The sequence below is a fragment of the Fukomys damarensis genome, unplaced genomic scaffold (assembly GCF_012274545.1).
Source record: "Fukomys damarensis isolate Sample0158 unplaced genomic scaffold, DMR_v1.0_HiC HiC_scaffold_19, whole genome shotgun sequence".
Classification (NCBI taxonomy): Eukaryota; Metazoa; Chordata; class Mammalia; order Rodentia; family Bathyergidae; genus Fukomys; species Fukomys damarensis.
This window is the reverse complement of record NW_022900931.1, coordinates 687,761-707,846: the sequence shown is the minus strand read 5'-3', so window position 1 is coordinate 707,846 and position 20,086 is coordinate 687,761. Positions and strand designations below refer to the sequence as shown.

General features: G+C 51.4%; 1 protein-coding gene across 5 annotated transcripts in view; it reads right to left on the bottom strand.

The window, feature by feature from the left end:
• Ttll8 (tubulin tyrosine ligase like 8) overlaps positions 1-19,798 on the bottom strand; it is a 31,684-nt gene extending 11,886 nt beyond the window's left edge. For 3 of the 5 annotated variants that reach the window (XM_010634286.1, XM_010634284.2, XM_010634287.1), the window contains exons 1-9: positions 19,431-19,798; positions 18,914-19,015; positions 17,372-17,463; positions 12,974-13,112; positions 12,351-12,424; positions 9,713-9,841; positions 9,311-9,425; positions 8,928-9,053; positions 3,500-3,686 (exon numbers count right to left, since the gene is read on the bottom strand). In XM_010634286.1, coding sequence (XP_010632588.1) covers positions 3,500-3,686; positions 8,928-9,053; positions 9,311-9,425; positions 9,713-9,841; positions 12,351-12,424; positions 12,974-13,112; positions 17,372-17,463; positions 18,914-19,015; positions 19,431-19,776 — 1,310 coding nt within the window. In that variant the 5' untranslated portion in view covers positions 19,777-19,798. The remainder of the gene's footprint in view (positions 1-3,499; positions 3,687-8,927; positions 9,054-9,310; positions 9,426-9,712; positions 9,842-12,350; positions 12,425-12,973; positions 13,113-17,371; positions 17,464-18,913; positions 19,016-19,430) is intronic. The other 2 variants (XM_010634285.2, XM_010634288.2) reach the window with 2 other exon arrangements.
• Positions 19,799-20,086: the final 288 nt, after the last annotated feature.

Below are 20,086 nucleotides of genomic sequence, written 5' to 3'. Positions count from 1 at the left end.
TAATTTTGAGACAGGGTCCTCCTAAGTCACTAAGTCGCCCAGGTTGGGGTTGAACTTGTGATTCCCCCCTGCCACAGGCTCCCAGAATGTTGAGATTACAGGTGTCCCCACTGCACCTGGCTCAGAAGCAGAGTCCTCAAGATCAACAAAATGCATTTTATCCATCTTTTCACTGTTGCCTTTTTTTTTTTCTTTATACCGGGGATTGAACTCAGGACCCCGAGCCTGTAAGGCAAGCACGGTGCCCCTGAACTAAATCCCCAGCCCTGTTGCAATGTGTTTTAACTTTCACTCATCACTTGACACATCGCAGATTAGCTTTGGGAGCCTGTGAAGCAGGATGCAGGGTGCGTAAGCCCGGGTCCTGCCTGTGACGGCTTCCTCTGCACTGATTTGACGCATTGTCTGTTCATCTATTTAACCCAAGCTCACACTGCTTACTGTAGGATCAAGCTGGGTAACTTGGTGACTTAGGGGGACCCTATCTCAAAATAAAAAATTTAAAAGGGCTAAGGATGCAGCTCAGTGCAGAGGCCTCGGGTTCAATTCCAAGTACTGGCTCCCCCCTCAGAAAAGATGTGGGCCTCCTACTCACCGCACTGAGTATTCCCGACAGGTCCGCAAGGCTCAGTTGGTCAGCAATGTTGTTCAGAGTCTGTATCTTTAGTAATTTTTATTGGTGTCTATCAGGAACTGGGAGAAGTGTGTTAAAGACTCCAAACTATGAGCATAAATTTATCTGAGGCTACTTTACTAATTACATCTGAATTTGGAATTGTGTCCTGATGAACAGACACTTTTTATTATTGTGAAATATTGTCTGTCTTTCTGCCTAGTAACTTTCTTGCTTTAAAGCTTCCTCTATATGATATTAATAGAGCCATAACAGCTTTCTTGTTGTTAATGTTCCATGATTTATCTTCTTCTTTTTTTTTTTTTTGGTACCAGGGATAGAACTCCGGTCCTTGCGCTTACGAGGCATGTGCAGGCACCCCTGAGCCAAATCCCTAACCCTAAAAAATCTAACTTTTTAAAAAATTTCTGGCTTTAAATACCAGACAGTACAAGCTACAGAGAGAAAGAAAGAGAGAGAAAAACACACTGGTGTTGGGGAGGACTGGGTATGAATACGGGACAGAGGAAAGAGATTTACAGGAATCACAAGAAACCAATGCTCCAAAGCTAACTGTGGCAGCTGCTGAACCACTCTATGAAATTGCTGAAATTCACTGACTTGTACATATATAATAAGTGAACTTCTATGGCAATCAAATTATAAGTCTAAATATAGTTTTTAACTTAGATAAGAAAAAAATCAGATTCCTCCAGCCTGAGGATCATGGCCCAAGTTGGCGGAGTCAGCCTCAGGATAGATTGTTTTCCATTCCAAATTTTGGGCCACTCACACCTTCTGTCCATGCAACCTGGACAGTGACCCAAGTGCCAGTCACAAGGAGGAGCAGGTAAGCTGGGCCCCACAGAATGGGTGCGGTTGTTCACAACACATGCATCAGACACGAACTCTCAGGCAGAACACACATAGAACCCTACGGAGAGTGGGAGGGGACAAACAGGACAGGAGAAGAATGAGCAGGAGACTCAAAAGTGACCGCGCCAAAGGATGCATATGATGCTAATAAACGAGGAAAGTGACCACCTTCCTGAGCCAGATGGAAATGCATCTAGAGTGACTCATATACAAGACGACAAGGGAAGCCGGGCGTGGTGGCACACATCTGTAAACCCAGCACTTGGGAGGCTGAGGCAGGAGGATCGCTGTGAATTCAAAACCAGCCTGGGCTACATAGTGAGTTCCGGGTCAGACTCAACTACATAGTGAGACCCTGTCTCAAAAAAAAAAAAAGACAAGGGAAATCTGTGAGAAGGATGAGTCAGTAGGAGGAGCTCTTCCAGTGATGAATTAGGTCATAAACACACAGTCACTAAATGCTGGCCAGAGCATTGGGGTAAAAAATAGGCTCATAGGGACAGCACGCAGGCTAGGATCAGACAAGGATGTTAGAAGGGCTACATGGAGGTCATGCGGAAGAGCCTGGGGTCAGAGACACTGGGGACAGTGATGTCCCTGTGTGTGGAGTTGCAGGAGGAGAAGAAGGTGAGGCACGGCGTGACACGTGAGCAGGAGGCTCCCTGGAGGGCCACAGAGAATGGGCAAAAGCAATGGACTAGGGACTTCGCACCCCAGAGACCCAAGACACCCACAGATCCCCACAAGGATATCTGAAAACAGTTTCCAGAAACATCACAACTAAGAAGCAAAAGATGGAATTGTAGCGGTGCCAGCCAAACAGACATCATCTTCCAGGGAACAAAGACCACACCTATAAAAGATAACAAAGATGAAGGTGGCCAGACAATGGCATGGCATCTGACAGCACCCAGACGCAACCTTTGCAAGTGGAGAATCTTACTCCAGAGAAAATTTCCTCTGGAGAACGAAGCGGGGAAGAAGGCTTTTTGAGACCAAACCTGCAACCTCCCACCCCTCAAAAAACACAAAGCCCAAGCCAAATAAAACCAACAAGTGCTCCTCACCAGTGGAACATTGCCAGACTAAACGCGACGGCAGGGTTTCAGGATGGAAGCTGGTGACTAGTATTACAGACGGCCGAGTTAGGAAAAATTATAGTAGGCAGTCAAGCAGGGCCGAGCCCTGGAGAGAGCCAGGACAAAAGGTGAAAGGACACTGCAGCTGCGGCCAGAGACACATCCGGTGAGGGCCGGGTCTCAAGGAGACCACGGAAGGACCAGGCCTACGTACTTCCCCGCGATGAGATGGGTGATGACGCCTGGTCTGGGCAAATCCACATAGGCCTCAGTCGTCTCAGTCCTTCACCTGCCCGGAAGTTCTCTGCTCTCGCTGTGAGCTCTTGCCACGTGACTTGCTTCACACTTGGATTGCCATTGCCTAAGCAACCGCACTTGTAATCTGACTGGTTGATCATTGCTTTAACCCACATTGTACCTTCATGTTTTTGCTCTATAAAAAATTCCCGTAAAGTGGGGGCCTTGAGACCCCTCCTGCCTCTCAGAAGCCCTCCTCTCAGTGAGTATTTTCCTATTTTTAACCTCCATCGTTCCTAGAATTCATTCTTCAGTTTTTCAGAGAACACGAACTCCATGTATAGACATCTAACTGGGTGGGTGGTGTAGTATTTCCCTTGCATTACCTGGAGGTCCTCGGGTGCCTGCTGCTGACCTAGCCTGGAAGACACGGACCCAGGGCAATGAGGGTCAACAGGGTCTGCCAGAGTGAGCCAGGTGGCTTGGCCACAAAATGGAACAAAATGTCAGGGGATGTTGTGGGTTCAAAGGAGACCAAGCAAGAAAGGGGCTCAGAAGGTGCAGAGGTGACATCACTCCAGAGGCACCTGAGAGTGCTGTCCTCTTGACAGCCAGCGGGGCTGAGGGGACAGGCATCAGGGGTTGGGCACCCTGACACCAGACAGACGCCCAAATCCCCGCCTGCGCGTCTCACCGGACCAGGGCGTAGTACTGCCGGGTCAGGTCACTCCACTCAGTCTCAGACAGGCCTTCTGTGCTGCTCCCCAACCTGTCGATGTCCTCGTGCTCCCGCTGCCCCAGGTAGGCCTGGCACACCCGGCAGGCCATGTCCACCAGCTTCCCTGGGAGGCCCTTGGGCTTCTCGCCAGCACCCTCGGGATCTAGAACCCAAGCATTGATGCTGGAGAGGGTCCGCTGCAGGGACACTGCCACCCACCCTTAGCTGCAGGGCACCCAGGGATGTACTTGCTGCTGGGCAGTGACCTCTTCCCTCCCACCTGTGTCCTCAGCTTGCTGTGAGTGTCACCCCTGGGGCTACAGCACCTCACAGGGCGCACACTCGTGTGGCCTGGTGGCTCTCAGCTCCTGACCCTTCCTGTGTCCCAAGGCCCAGGAGTCTGTGATGAAAAGTGAGCCTCAAATGCCCCAGCTGAGAATACCCTGCCCACCCAACTGTGGGGAGCCCAAGGGTTGGGGCTAGAGCTTGGAGTTCATGGGGCAACTGCAGAGGTTACAGCAGGCATTTATGATTCTGTTGAGGTGAAATTTCCTGAATACACAATAAACCAACTTGCAGTGAACAATGGCACCTCTAGTTTCAAAGAGGGAGGAGTGCGGATGGCACCACTCCTTCCTAACAGGAAAAGCTGAATAAACGGAAAACTCAGCAACTCTCTCTGGAGAGGTGAGATCAGAGGCAAAGCCAGCATCCCCACAACTAGAGAGACAGCCAGGTTGGCTCAGAGAAGCACAGGCTACAGAGCAGAGTCCTCTGAAGTTGGGCAGGGCAGGGCAGGGGCCTCACTGCATGCCTCAAATGGCACGAAGAGAGGATGGGTAGGGCCGGGGATTTAGTTCAGTGGCACCTCACCTGCCTCACAAGCACAAGGTCCTGGGCACTATCCCTGGTACCAAAAAAATAAAAATAAAAAATAAAACAAGAAGAAGAGAAGATGCGAAAACAGGAACAAAGAATAAGGGCAACAAATAGAAGATGGGAGCAAATATCGCGGAGTTCAACAAATGTCAGTGGCCTAAATGAACAAATTAAAAGATGAGGTTGCTGAAGTCTAGTAAACAGGACTGAACTACATATGTTTTCTGTAAGAAACTCTAAGTGGAAAGATGCATTAGATTAAAAGATACATCTTGCTAACAGGAATCAAAATAAAGTTGCTACAGTCATTTCCTAAAGAATAGACCTCAAAGCAAGGAAAAATATCAGGGTTTTAAAAAAAAGAAAAAGGAAAGGAAAAGCAGTCAGTTCCCAACGATGCTTAAAATGTATGTCTTAACAACACAGCTTCAAAACTCATGAGTGAAAAACTGACAGATCTTCAAGGACAAAGCAAGATACATCTGCTACGAGGCTTGGAGCCTCCCACATCCTTGTATGGGAAGTGGACAGGTCCAGCAGCAAGGCAGTAAGGAGACAGACACACACCATCCATCACCTGCACATGAATGAAGTCTACACAGCATTCCAGCCACAGAGGTGTACACGTGTTGTAAGTCCACGTGGAACATTTGCCAAGACAGACCACAACCGGGCCACAAAATACACATTAACACTGGGGGTATTGGCTCAGTGGCACCACAACTGCCTTTCAGGTACAAGGTCCTGAGTTCAATCCCCAGTACCAAAACCAGAACCAGAACCAAAACACATGCTAAGAAATTTTTAAAAACAGAAACCATTGTCTACCTTCAGGCCACAATGGGATTAAACTGCAAATCAGTAAGAGAAAGATAGTTGGGAAATCCTGAAGTACTTGGAGATTAAAGAATACAATTCTTTTTTTTTTTTTTTTTTTTTGAGCCAGGGTCTCACTATGTAGTTCAGACTGACCTGGAACTCACTACATAGCCCAGGCTGGTCTCGAACTCTCAGTGATCCTCGTGCCTCAGCCTCTCGAATGCTGGGATTACAGGCATGTGCCACCACACCCTGCAAGAATACAATTCTAAATAATAGAAATTTAAAGCCAGGCATGGTGATGCATGCCTGTAATCCCAGCATTCTGGGAGGCCAAAGCAAGAGGATCACAAATTCAAGCCTGGGGAACTTGGTGACTTAGCAAGACCCTTGTCCCAGAATAAAAAATAAAAAGGGTTGAAGATACAGCTCAGGGCAAAAACTCTAGGTTCAATCTCCAGGAAAGAAGGAAGGAAGGAAGGAAGGAAGGAGAGAGAGAGAGAGAGAGAGAGAGAGAGAAAGGAATTGCATTAAATGACAATGAAAGCATGACTTATCAAACTTACCAAAATTTTCAAGATGCAAAAGCAGTGCTTAGGAAGAAATGTAAACCGTGGAATGTTTTATTCTAACTCTAACTGGAGGTTCTAACTGCCTCAGTACTTTAATCCGCTGCTGAGATAATAATTTCATGGCATTATTGGAAAGTGATAGAAACAGGAGTGGGGCCTAGCTGAAGGGAGTGTGTCATCTGAGGGTGACTTTGGTGACCTGTCTTGCCCTTCACACCTTCTTTTGGGGCTCTGGCTTGTTCTTTCCTGCTCCACTTCACACGCTGCTGTTGTGATGCTTTCTGCCTCACCACAGGCCTGAAACCTGTGGAACCAGCTGACTGTAGACTGAGACCTCTGAAACCATGAACAAAATAAACCTTTTCTTCCTTTAAGTTCTTTTTCACGGCAATGGAAAGCTGGCTACTGCAGAAAGCTAATATGTAAGGAAGAAATTATATTAATTCTCTATAAGGAATACTTCTGCACTCATTCTATGAGGTCACATTACCTTGATGCTAAAACCAAAGGGCCGTTACAAGGAAAGAAAACTACAAATCTTCATCTCTCTAAACATAGATGCAAAAATCTCAATGAAATTCTAGCAGATTTAATCCCATAGAAGAAAAATAACTACACAATTGAGCAGGATTTGTTCAGGTTATGAAAGCCTGGCTCAACATTTGAAATTCACCTACTGCTGCCTCAGTGTCCGTTATAATGTCCCATCTCTGGCTGTCACCTGGACCTGCATACTCTGGAGCAATAAACTAAACATTTCACCTTTCTAGTCTGAGCATATGTCACTGTCCCACATCTGAAAACACCAAGCTTACTCAATGAATCACATTAACAGGCCAAAGAAAAAGCTACACTACCAGATGGCAAAAAAGCATGACAAAATCCAATACTCATTAGTGACAAAAACTCTCAGCACACTAGGATTAGAGAAGCCCTTCTTCAACATACTAAAGAATAATTACAAAATATACTGTTAGCATCATACTTCATGGTGAGAAATTAGCAGCCTTCTTGCTAGAATAAGGAAAAAGGCAAGGCTATTCCCTCTTACACTGCTTTTCAACATTGTACTGGAAATCCTAGCCAAAGCTATAGGACAAGAAAAGGAAATGAGAAGTATACAGATTGAGAAGGAAGAAAAAAAACCTGTCTTTATTTACAGATGATATAATTGTGTAGAAAATAAAAAAGAATTGAAGAAAAATAAAACAAAATACCCTGGGGGTAATAAGTGATTATGGTCAATTGCTTTCTTATACAACAGTGAAGAACAGTTAGAATTTGAAATTAATACAAACTGTCATTTACCTGAGTACCCAAGAATGAAATACTTGGGTACAAATAAACCTAACAAAATATGTATAAGAGCTGGAACGGAAAGTGGAAAACGAGAAGACACTGGAGGTTGGGCAAACATATTTACACCATCTCATAGATGGCATTCAGAGTAAACAGAGAGCTCTCGAAACTCAACAGTAAGAAAATGAATAACCCGGTTTAAAACTGAACAGGGGATCTGAGCATACACATCACCAAAGGAGAGGGACAGATAGCAAAGGCCACATAAAAAGATGCACAACAGCACATGTCACTATGGAGCTGCACGTTAACACAAAGATATGATACCATGACAGACCCAGTAGAAGGGCAGAAACCCAGAACACAGCACCAAGTGCAGATAACAAGAGGAAACAGCAGGACATTGCTCAGTGGTGACTGGTAGGGAATGTAAAACAGCCAGGAGTTTCTCACAAAACTAATCACATTCTTGACACATCATCCAGCAATTACGCTCCTTAGCATTTAGCTAAATGAGCTGAAAACTTGGTCACACAGAAGCTTGCGCGCAGACATCTGCTGCAGATTCACCCATGACTGCCATAGGTTGGAAGCATAAAGATGTCCTTTGGTGGGTGGGTGGGTACCCAGACCTTGGCCCAGCCAGACTGTGGAACTCTGGTCCGCAGAGAAAGCAAAGGAGCTAGTAAGCCAGGAAAAGATGTGAAGAACCTTAAAAGTTTGCTGCAAAGTGAATGGGGCCAGTCTGAGAGGACCTGTGTGATTCCAACCACATGACATTCTGGGAAAGCCAAACCAGGAATGGCACAAGGACCAGTGGTTTCCTGGAGCAAGCTCAGCAGGTCACAGCTGACACAGTGGTTTCAGTTACATGTCTTGATACTCCGAGGTAGTCCAAACAAGGCAACTGCTCAGACCTTAGCACTTTTTGCTCTGTGTCCACATGCAATCTACAAGTCTGTCCCTTCTCCACCTGCGGTGGCCTGGGGCTGCCTGACTCACAAAAAGCTATTTGCTCAAATATACTCATTAACATTTTGATGCATTTTTGGACACTGTAGCACTTTGTCCGTAACCTCAGTTACTTAGGAGGCAGAAACAAGAGGGCAACATGTTTGAGGTACGCATGGGCAGCCTAGACAGACTCTGTATCAACATAAAAAAGGCTGGCAAGTAGATCAGTGCTCCCTAGGTTCAATCTCAAGTACCGCAGAATGACAAAAGAACCATCTGCCTTACGACAAAATGACAAGTGCTCTGCTCAGCTGGGGACCAGAGGGCTGGCTGTGCAATGGGGCCAATGGGAGAGAAAAACCCTGAGTCTACTCATTTGCTGTGAATTTAAAATTACTCTAAAAAAACATTTTATTAAAGTGAACAAAGTTTTTAGGGTTTTTGTTTTTGTTTTGTTTTGTTGTTGTTGTTGTTGTTGTTGTTTTGGTACCAGGGATCAAACTTGGGACCTTGTGCTTGCAAGGCAAGCGGCAGAACTACTGGGCTAAATCCCCGGCCCAAAAGGAGAACAAAATCTTAAAAGCATGTGGACATGCCTGTGTCCCTACACCATCAGGAGCAGAGGCTGTCGCCCTCCTCAGGCCCCTCTACAGAGAGCGCCAGGGCTGTTGGGTCTCCCTGGACCCTCAGGTGACAGAGGATGAGGATGCTCGGTGCAGTGCCGGTGTCAGAGCGCTGCAGCAGGGTGGCTGTGATGCTGCAGGCCCACAGATGAGCTGTCAGGCACAGCATGAATCAGAGGTGACCTTGCCTCCTTCAGATGCCCAGCGACACTCTCTGCCAGACCCTGCCCTGAGGTTTCCAGGCCCTGCCTTCCACACCTGTCCTGACACTCTCTTGGCCAAGCCTGGCCTCCTCCTTCTGGCTCCTGGACTTGCTTCTCAGGCAGCTCTGGTGGCTGACGACCCACTTGAGGATGCTGGAGGCCATAGTGCACCGGAAATCATCTGGAAGACACCAAGGCTCACCCGATGTTCAGCCCCCACTGCCTGTCCTCTCCCTGGTCCTCCCTCCCAGGCCCCACCCCTTAACCTGAAGACCCACTCAGACAGCACCAGGGCTCTCTGAGGTCCCTCCCTAATGCCAGGTAGCTGAGACTCTACAGCCTGGCACAGGGCCTGAACTGGGGTCTCTGGGCCTTCTCCCCGCCTTTACCGCATGCCCAGCTTAGTGAGCCGAGGTCCTTGGGGGCCCCGTCACTCACCCACAAACTCCTGCTTCTCACCCTCTGTGCAGAGGCTGTAGCAGCGCGGGAAGAAGGCATCAGGGTTCGCCCGGACAAACCACGGCAGGCTCCGCATGCTGACACACAGCCCGATCTCCAGGGACAGAAGAGTCAGGGCCCGGGAGGCAGACAGTGCCCGCCCAACCGGGGACCCAGCTCGGGTTTCACCTGCCCAGCCTGAGGTGGGGTTTCTGAGGCCCTGGGGCCACCCAGACACAGAGCAGAGCACAGAAGGGGTGCCCTGAGGTGGAGGGAGGGGCAGTGCCCACTAACACCCAGAAGAAGGAGGAGTCGGGGAGGAGCCAGAGCCCCGCAGTCCCAGGCTCCCTCTCCTTCGCAGACCAGCCAGCCCGAGGACTAGTGCCACGCCCTCCCACCCACCTTGGTGGTGAAGGACGCCGTCTTCCCATAGTGGTTCAGCATCTGGTCAGAGCTCAGGTTGTGATAATCTGCAACGCCCCTTTTGACAGTCCAGAGGAAGTACGGTGTTTCGTTCTTTAGCAACCTAGACTGGCAAGGAGAAACTTCTATCAACACCCAGCGTTCACAGTTCCTTTTCTCTGCGCAGATGGGACAAAGCTGAAAGCCAGGTAGGGTGACGCACCCCTGTACTCTGGAGGCTGAGGCAGGAGGACCACAAGTTAGAGCCCACGCTGGGCAACTTCATGACTTAGTAAGACCCTGTGTCAAAATAAAAGTAAGTGATAAAGGATTGGGGATGCAGCTCAGTGTGAAGGCCCTGGGTTCCAGGGGGAGTAGGAACCAGTGACATTCTACCCGACTGTTCCATCTTGGATGTGGGCCACACACTCCTTTGACAGCCCACTCATGCTGGGGTGGGAGCGGCTGGGACCACACAGGATTCCTCTCCCCAGAAGCCAGCTATGTCCCCTGCCTGGACTTATCAGGTGTCTGAGCTGCCCTCTCCAGGTGACCAGGAGTGACTTGAGGCAACACCACCTGGGGTCACGGGGTGACCAGAAGCAGAGCCTACAGGAGGGAAACTACTGTATGGCCCCTCCCTCGCCCTGAGAGGTGGGACCCCCACTGGGCAGGGCAGTGCAGAAGGATCTGGGGTGCAGCAGACACCTGTGGCTGAGCGTTCTTGCTGTTGGTGACTGTCTGTCTACAAGCAGCAGTGTGTGTTTGCTCCAAATGTCTAACTGGAAAAGTGCTCTCCAAGGTCCTGGGTAACCTCTGACCCCTGCCTTGATGAAGATGATTCTGGGTCAGCTCCTGCAGACAAACATGCAGCACACATACAGAAGCACACATGTGCATGCATGGCCCATGCCTGAGGTCCCACAGTGTGGATCCGTTTGCTTTGGTCTCCTGGTGGTGCCGGTCTGGGACACCCTCCTACTCTGCTCCACGTAGTCACTGCCTTCTACAAATCTCAGGCCTGGCGGGACTCCACACATGCTGTTCTTTCTCCTGATCTGGCCTCCTTTTCCTACCTCAGGCCAGTAATGATGGCTTTTACTGTTAGTTTCAGGTGGAAATCTCACTTTTAACATGTTACATGGAGGTGTAAAGCACAAAAGGGCACAGTGACCCCAGGTCCTAGGTTGGGTGTCAGTGGTAGAGTAGACGTCCCCACCCATCACCCCTACCGCTCACCACTGCCTGTGTCTCTGCTCCCCCCTCCCACTTGTCCTGAAGGAAAGTTGTGTTCCCAAGTTCACACCCTGATGTACTCACTTCCAACATAACGTCCTCTGGGAGGTGATGAAGGCTGACGCGTGGAGCCCTAGGGATGGGATGTGGGCCCCAGAGACCCTCACCCTGTTTCCACCTCATAAGGACCAGTGAGGATTCAGCTATCTGTGAACTAGGGGAGTGCCTGGCTGGATGTCAGTCACAGACCTGTACATGGAAATGCCTCTCTGTCCTGAGAAGCTTCCAGGGCCCAGCACTGGTCACGCAGGCTGGGCTGGGACCCTGTTTTCCTTCTGGGCTGCACATGGAGGCTTCACCAGTGTCAGCTGTGGTCTGAGTGCATTCCCAGAAGTGCGTGCCAGAAATCCCGGGCTATGACACTGGGAGGGCTTTGGGTGGTGACTCTAAACCCCATGAAAGGAGCAGAGAAGGCACAGGTTGAGGCCCATCTTGCACGCTCAGCTCTGTTTCAGCCACTGATGATGTCACAGCAGGAAGACCCTCGCCTGACAGAGCATCTGAACCTGGACTCCAGCCTCCTGGTGCTCTTTTACAGCAGCACCTAGTAGACTAGGTAAGGGGAAGATTGCTACCATACAGAAATGGAATGTCATGAGTTTAAAACGATGTTCTCACTGGCCACTTTGAGGTATCTGGTCACAACTTTGCCTGTTTTCTACATGTCACGTTCTATATTTCTACTTATATTCTTAAATGTATCCCAGTCTTTAAAATTATATGTATTGAAAATATCCTCTCCCACTTTGTGGTTAATTTTTTTTTTTTTTGAGGCACTGGGGATTGAACCCAGGACCTTTGCACTTAGCTGCATTGCCAACTTTCAAAATTTTGAGACAGGGGTTCACTAAGTCACTAAATTGTTCATGCTGGACTCAAACTTGGAATCCCCTTGCCTAAACCTCCTAGAGTGCTGGGATTACAGATGTGCAGCACCATGCTTGACCTGAGGTTAACCTTTATGTCCTGTTCGTGGAAGAGTGTGGTGGGCTGAACCCCAGAGGAGCCAGGCAGAGTGTGGTGGCAAGGCAGGGGCAGCTGCTACAGGCAGTGGGCTCCCACAGACCTGGCTGCCAACCCAGCCCAGGCCTCAGAGCACCGCACAGTTGCCCACATTCATTGAGAACTTGCAGGTGCCAGCTGTGTGGTCCTTCATGGGGAAAGAAGTAGAGCAGAAGCCAGGTTCTCCAGGGCCCCCTCCAGTTCAGCCAGCCCACCCTGCCCCCGGGTGGCCAGGCCCTGGCTGCTGGGCACAGAGATGTGACCCATCTGCTGTCCTCCCCTGAGACAGGCCCCAGGGAGGTGGGCATGAGGGCAGCTCACAAAATGTTCAGGGACCTACCATCACCTCGTGGATGTCTTCCGCTTTCCCTGAAGCCACTTCCTGATCTGCCCGGACCTCAGCATGTTTGTTATCTGCAGATGACACATGTGAGAGAGACGCTAGTGAAGCTGGTGCCGCCCTGAGGAGCCCAATAACACTCAGTCCCCACAGCAGGCAGACGGAACACGGTCACCCCAGATGCCCTGTCCCTTTGTGGGCCACCTGTTCCCACCCAACGAGGGCTGTGCTCAGGGATCCAGGAGTCCCAGGCACCCTCAGGGTGAGCATGGCAGAGTCTCGGGATGTAAGGTATGGATGGGAGAGGATGTTTGACCTGGGTCTCCGTCACTGTGGGATCCATCCAGGACAGACCCACTGGGCAGAGTTCTGGGGATGACCAGCTGCACCGTGGAAGCCTGGGAGTGGCCTTCAGGGAGCTGGAGGAGTGGCTGGGGGAGGGACAGCCAGGGCGGGGACACAGGGCCACCAGGAAATGACCAGTACTGGATAGGATGCCTGGGGGTGGTAGGATAGTGGATCAGACCCCAGAGGTGTGGGTGTCCTCACGTGCAGGATGACCAGCTCCCCAGCCCTACAATAGACACCCTATGCAGAAAGGTTAGGTGCCCCCGTTACTCTACCAGTGACACCATTGTCTTCGTCCTCGGGGCCTGGGAGGACCTTGGGCAGGAAGTGGGATTTCTTCTCCACCCAGCCCTTCCTCCGCAGAGTGGCCCGGATCACCGGGTAGTGTCCGAAGATGGCAAAGATTTTCTTCTCCTGAAAGGGTAGAGCATGTCTGGGCACAGCACCACAGAACAAGGTGGTGATATCCTGGTGGGAGAACACCAGGAGCTCCCTGTGGGGACAGTGCGGTCTGTGCAGAGACCTCTGGAGCAGGAACGGGGCTGTGCCTGTGTATGTGTGCATACATGTGTGTGTGGGCAAGTGTGAGCAGGTTTGTGCATGTAGCACGGCTCACCGACAGCCCACCTGAGGGACATCATTGCTCTGTGTGTCCACTTCACTGGAAGGCCTGGTGCAGAGCTACACACTCACATTCATACACTCACTAGCACACTCTCACACACAGCTGGGGCTAAGGGGAGCCGTCTCTGCTTTGAGTGCTGGACGCAGGAGGTGAGAGGAGACACAGCTATGCGGGAGCCCTGGTCAGGCAACAGCCCTGAGGTCCATCGTGTGCGGCTTTCATCTCTGCAGAGGTAACTGTCCCCCCTCATGTTCCGGAGGACCAAGGACACCTGGGGCTAACAAAGGAGACCAGGATGGGTGAGCAGGGAGTCAGCCGCCAGCCTGGAAGGTGTGGCAGCCGTGGCAACTACCTGGCCATGGCTTAGCTGCTTGGGGACAAGGTGGCTGGGGGCTGATGGCAGGGAGCACAGAGCTGTCCAGGGCATGGGCAGGAGAGCCAGCCATGGCCACGGGTGGACGTGTTTGTCCTGAGGGCCCAGAGCAGGAGCAGCAGTGTCGGCACTGTGTGGTGACAGGTGGGCGGAGGGGGTTCCCAGCCATGGGGCCTTGCCTTGCGCAGCAGATGCTGGTCTCAGCAGGGATGGCTTTCACCAGAGCCACTTGTTATAAAGGACCAGGCCTGACCCTGAATCTCCTGGCTTTCATTCACCACGTGCTCTCCCTGCCACACACGCTCTTGCCATGGTGCCACCCACAAGGGCTCACCAAGGCTGTTCTGGGTCAGCCTCCAGCACTGGGAGGCAAGTAACCCTTTTCCTTAATGCAGAGTTCAGCCTCAGGGTTTTGCTACAACAACAGAAAACAGACCGACAGTCTGCGGTACCACAGAACCAAGGTGATGGGTGACAGCTGAGGACAGAGGGTCAGTGGCACAGCATAGTCAGCAGGGGCCAGGCAGGAGTTGGGGTAGATATCCAGGGGTGACCCATTGACCAGCCCTACAACAAGCCTTGTACTGTTCTAAAGAACCCAGGGCACACAGGGTGATGGGTTGTCATCCCCAAGTGCCCAACTCATGTGCAAATGTGACCATATTCAGAACATAGAATCAAGGCCCTTAACAGGTAGAGCTGAATTAATGAAAGGTCAGACTGTCCTGGGATGAAATGAGGGGATCTAGCCACACAGACCCCAAAGAGCAGAGATGTTCCCAGGAGCAACAGGCTGTGATACCTCCAGGAGATGAACCAGGATACCTGCAGGGCCAGCACAAAGTCAAGAGGGACTTCAGCTTGGGGACAGCCTGCTGTGCAAGGCTCATGACCATAGGGAGGAAGGGGAGGTCAGGGGTGCGAGTACCATGCAGCTAAGGGCCAGATAACTCATTCCTTACCAGGGACAGCAAATGCATTTCCACATAGAGGACCAAAGGGTCACCAAGGAATCCAACCAACAACCACCAGCATGGGTCCCACAGCGGACACAGCCCACCAGGACCCACACCAGAGAAGCCTGCCACTTGTACCTGAACCTGACTTTAGTTCACCCCCTACTGGCCAGGGGACCCGCTCAAAGGGCTCTGCACTTCTCCAGGCTGTGTCCAGGGCCTGCCAGGCAAGGCTGCACCCCAGGCTCTGAACCCTGCCCTCTGTACCCTGTGTGTTGCCGGAAATTTAATAACTACAAAAATTGATTGATTTTCATAGTCAAATATGATTCCTATGGTGCGGGCGACCAGATATGAAGATTGAGGCCTCACTGGTCTCCTTGGTGAGCACTAGAGAGAAAGGTGGCATGCAAGTGTGTTGACATGCGACATGGGGAAGTAAAAAAATGAGCTCCTGCTGTTAAGTACCATGGAGAGTGGGAGACAGATGAACTCTGCGTAACTCTAACTGCTTGTGCCCGTGTCTGAGTGAATAAAGTCCGGGTGCCCAGGTGCACCAGTCACTCGGGGCTCTCCGTCAAAGAGAGACAAGAGCCCCCAACCCTCCACATCTTAACCTGATTCTGTGTCTCTTTACTTTTCATCCTCATCACCCCTTGGTCAGGTTCGAGTTCACAGGCTGGTTCCTACACTATGAGGACCACGAAAACAGAACAGAGTATAAGATTTCTAACATATAAGGTAGGGGAAATAGAATAAAAAAAGTATCTATCCCACAGCAGCCAGGAAACAAGTGAGCAAATAAGACAGGGGAGAGAGAGGTGTGAGGTGCAGTGGTCTCAGATATGCATAGCTAAGGGTGCATAGATCCATGCTCCAGGGAAAGGGCAGAGGGCCTTCCTAGAGTCCCTTTAGAGTCAACTCCATTATTTACAAGAGATCAAAAAAAAAAAACACACAAACTTACAAAAACGTTAGAAAATAATAGGATATAGTGATGAAAGAACAGTCCTTAGGACAGACAGACATTACTAAAGTAAAGAAACCATTTCATAATTTTTAAAAGACTCAATTCACTGGAAAGATCATTTCCATGTCCTGTCAAGAAGACAAGAATCATATAAAGCAGAAACCCATAAAGTAGGCACCTCTGCCTGCTTCTCTATCAATGGCAGAACAGGGATAAGAAATTCAGTGGGGCCACAGAAGACACGAACAACGTGATTTACCCACTCTTCCCCGTGGACACAGAAGCCTATACTGAGTCCTTCTTACAATAACACCACATCAGGCACAGAGCAAGTCTCACAAAGCTCCATCAAATAACGACACAAATCACATTCTCAGCCACTATGCAAAGCAGCTGGAAGACAAAACAATTGTAACTACAAAAATCTACAGCATAGTTCCGCTGCCTGCCTCACAAGCACAAGGTCTGGAGTTTGGTCCCCGGCACCCCCCAAATCTACTGCATAGACATTAAGAGCCATACTTTCAAGTAAGCCATGTGTCCATGAAAAAGTAGTAATAGAACTTATAAAATACTTCAGACTGAACGTTAAAAAAATGCTACTAAATAAAAGTGTGTGAAAGGCAGCCAAAGAAGCACTCAGAGGGCTATTTGTAGCGCTAAGTGCCTATACATTCAAAGTTTCCAGAAGAAAATCTGAAAATGAAGGAGCAGATATAGGGCACTCCTCATACAAAATTCCAGAAAGGCTAGAAGGTCATGGATGGAGCCCATGGAGAGCACCCCAGGGTTACCAGGATCTGGGGGACCTCCGAGGGGTAAGATGGCCTCGGTCACACTACCTGCCAGGTGCACGTGGAGGGTGCTGCTTCCCTGTCTGGCTTGTGACGCCACCCACCTTGCACTCAGTCTGTGCACGCCTCACACATGTTGTGCCTAGGAAGAGACTTACAGGAAGAGGACGTTTTTCGTACATGGGCTTTCTCAGTCTTCTTGGCCCATCCAGGCCCTTGGCGCCACAGAAACACACATAATGAAGACAGAGAAGCAGCCTTTCCATGGCTTGTCTGACTTTCACATTCTTGGGGCGTTAGACATGGAGCCACTGCTTCCATTCTCAGAAACCCGGCACCTTCCCGATCTCCCCTAGATCCAAGTGCATGATTCCAGAGCAAAGGGGTCCCACGCGCAACCCAGGGGCAAGGCCAGGCCATTTTAGATTCCCAGGTTCCTCTCCTCCCCACCACCAGGGGGCAGCAGTGTGAACCACCCCAGGGGCTCTCAGCGGCTGAGGTGCTGTCCTTGACCCTGACACGTGAAGCTTTCTGCCTGGGTGACTGGACAAGAGCAGGATGCTGCGGAAGCATGGCTTCCCTTCATGGCTGGGGTAGGGAGCACTACCTGCTTCAAAGTCTACCCAGCTGCCACAGAGGGTGCAGTCCCATAGGCCTGTATGTAGGACAAGGCCAACCAGGCCAGAGGACGACACACTGTCCCAATTCCAAAATAAATTGCTTTTTGTTTTTGTGGTACTGGGAATTGAACCCAGGGCCTTTTGCCCTGAGCCACATCCCCAGCTATTTTTTACTTTATTTTTTTTTTAAATTTGAGACAGGGTTTCACTAAGTCTCCCAGACTAGGTTCAAACTCTCAATCCTCCTGCCTCAGCCTCCCAGGTGTACTGCGATTGCATTAAACCTGGTTTACATTTCCATTTCTACAAAGCATCCCCTCCCTCTGGGTACTTACCTTGATTGCCTTTTCTGTTAACTGTCTTGCCATTTTGTATCTGTCTATTTTGGGGGAAGAAGCTGAGTCTCGAGAAATTCCTTGTTTTAACTCTGCAGAAGAAAAAACAGACATCAAAGCAAAGAAAACAGCATCCAGATAACTGTTTGGTTAGCTGGTGACTCCAACACCAGATACTAGGACACAGACCCGAGATTGCTGCTGCCCGCACTCTCCCAGCACATTGCCCATTCTGCCCAAACCTGGGCCTGGCCTTCAGCTCCGGCCCCCCATCTCCCAGGCCCTGGCAAGCTCTTCCTCCCCCTCCATCCTTGCCATCCCTCACCAGGCCGCAACCTGCTATTATGGTTTAGATCTGGATGCCCCCCACAGGCTCCTATGCTCGGGACAGAGCTCCGATTCGATCATGAGACACTGTGCCCTCAGTGGTTTCATCCACAGTTGACCATGCTGTTAGGAGGCAGGGCCTGGCTGGACATGGGCCCCTGGGGTGTACTTGTGGACCATACAGCTCTGGCTCCTCCCTTCCCTCTCTGCCTCCTGGTCACTGTGCTGTGAGCAGCTTTCGTTCCACCGTTCCAACCCTGCCTAGGAGCCAGCTGACATGGTCTAACCCACTGAAACTGTGAGCCAAAACAAACCTTCCCTCCTTTACACTGTAGGTGTTGGGGATTCGGTCCCAGTAATGCAACAGTGACAAATATACCTTTCTCATCCTCTCTGCACCACCCCCATACCTGCCCCAGCACTCTGGCCCTGGGGATGAGATCTTCTCTAGACCTCTCAAATGTGTGACCAGGGGACAAGTGGCTCTCTCAGCCTCCTGCTCCTCAGGTTGGTGACTCTTCTCCAGGACCATCCACTGCTGCCCACAGCATGGCCTGAGGTGGCCCAACTCCTCTGCAGCACCAGCCCCCTCTTGGAATCTCTGACCCAACCATCAGGATCCCCACAAGCACACCCAAAGATAGCAGTCCCTGGCCTCCACGTTATGCATCAACCTCTCCATTGCCCTCTCTGGACCCACATTTAGTGGGCTCCCCACACATACACCCGGCCCCAGCTCCATGGCCTATGAAGGACATGTGCATTAAAACACAGAGGCCATGGGCCAGGGATTTAGCTCAGTGGTGCCGCCACCTGCCTCTAAAGGACAAGGACCTGAGTTTGATCCCTGGTACCAAAAGAACAAAAAACACAGAGGCCACAGACACCACCAGCTAGTCAGGGACAAGGACAATACTGGCCACGGAGAGAGCACAAGGGACCACAGCTCCTCCCTCCACAGCTGAACATTTGCCCTCCTGTGACAGCAGCGTCACTGCCAAGGCTTCAGGTATTTACAAAAGAGCATGGGCCAGGGCTGACAAGGCAAGCACAGCCTGTGCTGGGAACCCCGAGAAACCCAGATGGGCTGGCAGGCAGGCAGCAGGCCCAGTGCCCTTCATCACCTCCTCCCTGGGATTGTTCTTTACCAGCAGTGACCTAGACACCGCCCCCATCCAGATAGGGTCCAGGTTGGTGGGAACACGCAGTACCCACTTTCTCCTCTGTCGGCTCCATCTGACAAGGTGGACGACAGCCGTGTCCGCTCTACCTGCTCCATGCCAATCCTGGTCAGCTTGTTCCTCCTGCCAGAGGACCCTGGGAGCAGGGTGTAGTGGTGAGAAGCCAAGGAGAGGAACAGGAGCAGTGTTCCAGCTGGGGAGGGTCAGGGATGGGGGAACAGGTCTGGAGCTGGGGGGCAGGTCAGGAGTCGCGGGCGTGTCTATGGCGAACAGGTCTGGGTAGCGGGAGAGGTCAATGGTCATGGAAGTCAAAGGTCAGGACAGTCAGGTCAGGGACCAGTCAGGGGTCATGGGGACAGGTCAGGGTCAGGGATCAGGAATGAGGGTCAGATCAGGGAAGGGGCGACAAATCAGGGTTGGGAGTCAGGTCTGGGCCAGGGGTCAGGTCTGGGTCTGGAGGGAAGGGGTCCCACGATTCCAAGGAGAGGGGATCCTGGGGCTCAGGGGGTCAGAATTCCGGGCCCATGGTCCCTTCCGCTAGTGCAGCTCGCCTCGTGTCCGGCGGTGGCCCTTGGTGACCGTGCCTGGATGCTGCCGGCAGCCGGCGCGGGGTGTGGGGCTGCGGGGGCGGCAAGGCAAGGTGTGACGGTGAGCGGTGGGCGAGGGTGGTGCGGGCCCTGGTCCAGGTGATGGTCTGGGTTTGGTTTTGGGTCTGGTTCGAAGTCGAGGTCTGGGTCCTGGGCTGCGGTCCTGAGTGCAGGCTTCGGGTTGGGGTCCAGGCCTGGGTCTGGGTCGAGGTGCCGGTTCGCTTCTGAGGCGGGGTCCGGGTCCTGGGCTTTGGTCCTGGGCGCCGCGAGCCATGTGTGTTGAGAGTGTGTAGAGTGGCCAGGACCCCATCCAGATTTGCCGGGAAGGTCGCCTGCAGCTGTCAGGTCACACAATCAGAGTCACAAAGACCCGAGTCACACCCGGCCCCTCCCTGTCACGGCCCCGCCCCACCTGCCAGGAGGAGGGTTGGAGCCCCTTATTCCTTTCCCCCCAGATTACACTCCTTGGGTCCCCTTGTTGACCAGGGTTGTCCCCTTGCAGATCGGGGGCAGTAGGGTGGCAGGAGTGGCCTGTCCCACAGAGGAATCTGGAGTGGCCTTGGCACCCCCAAGGGTCACTCCTGAAAGACTCTACCACCACCTGGAGTCACCCAGTCCTT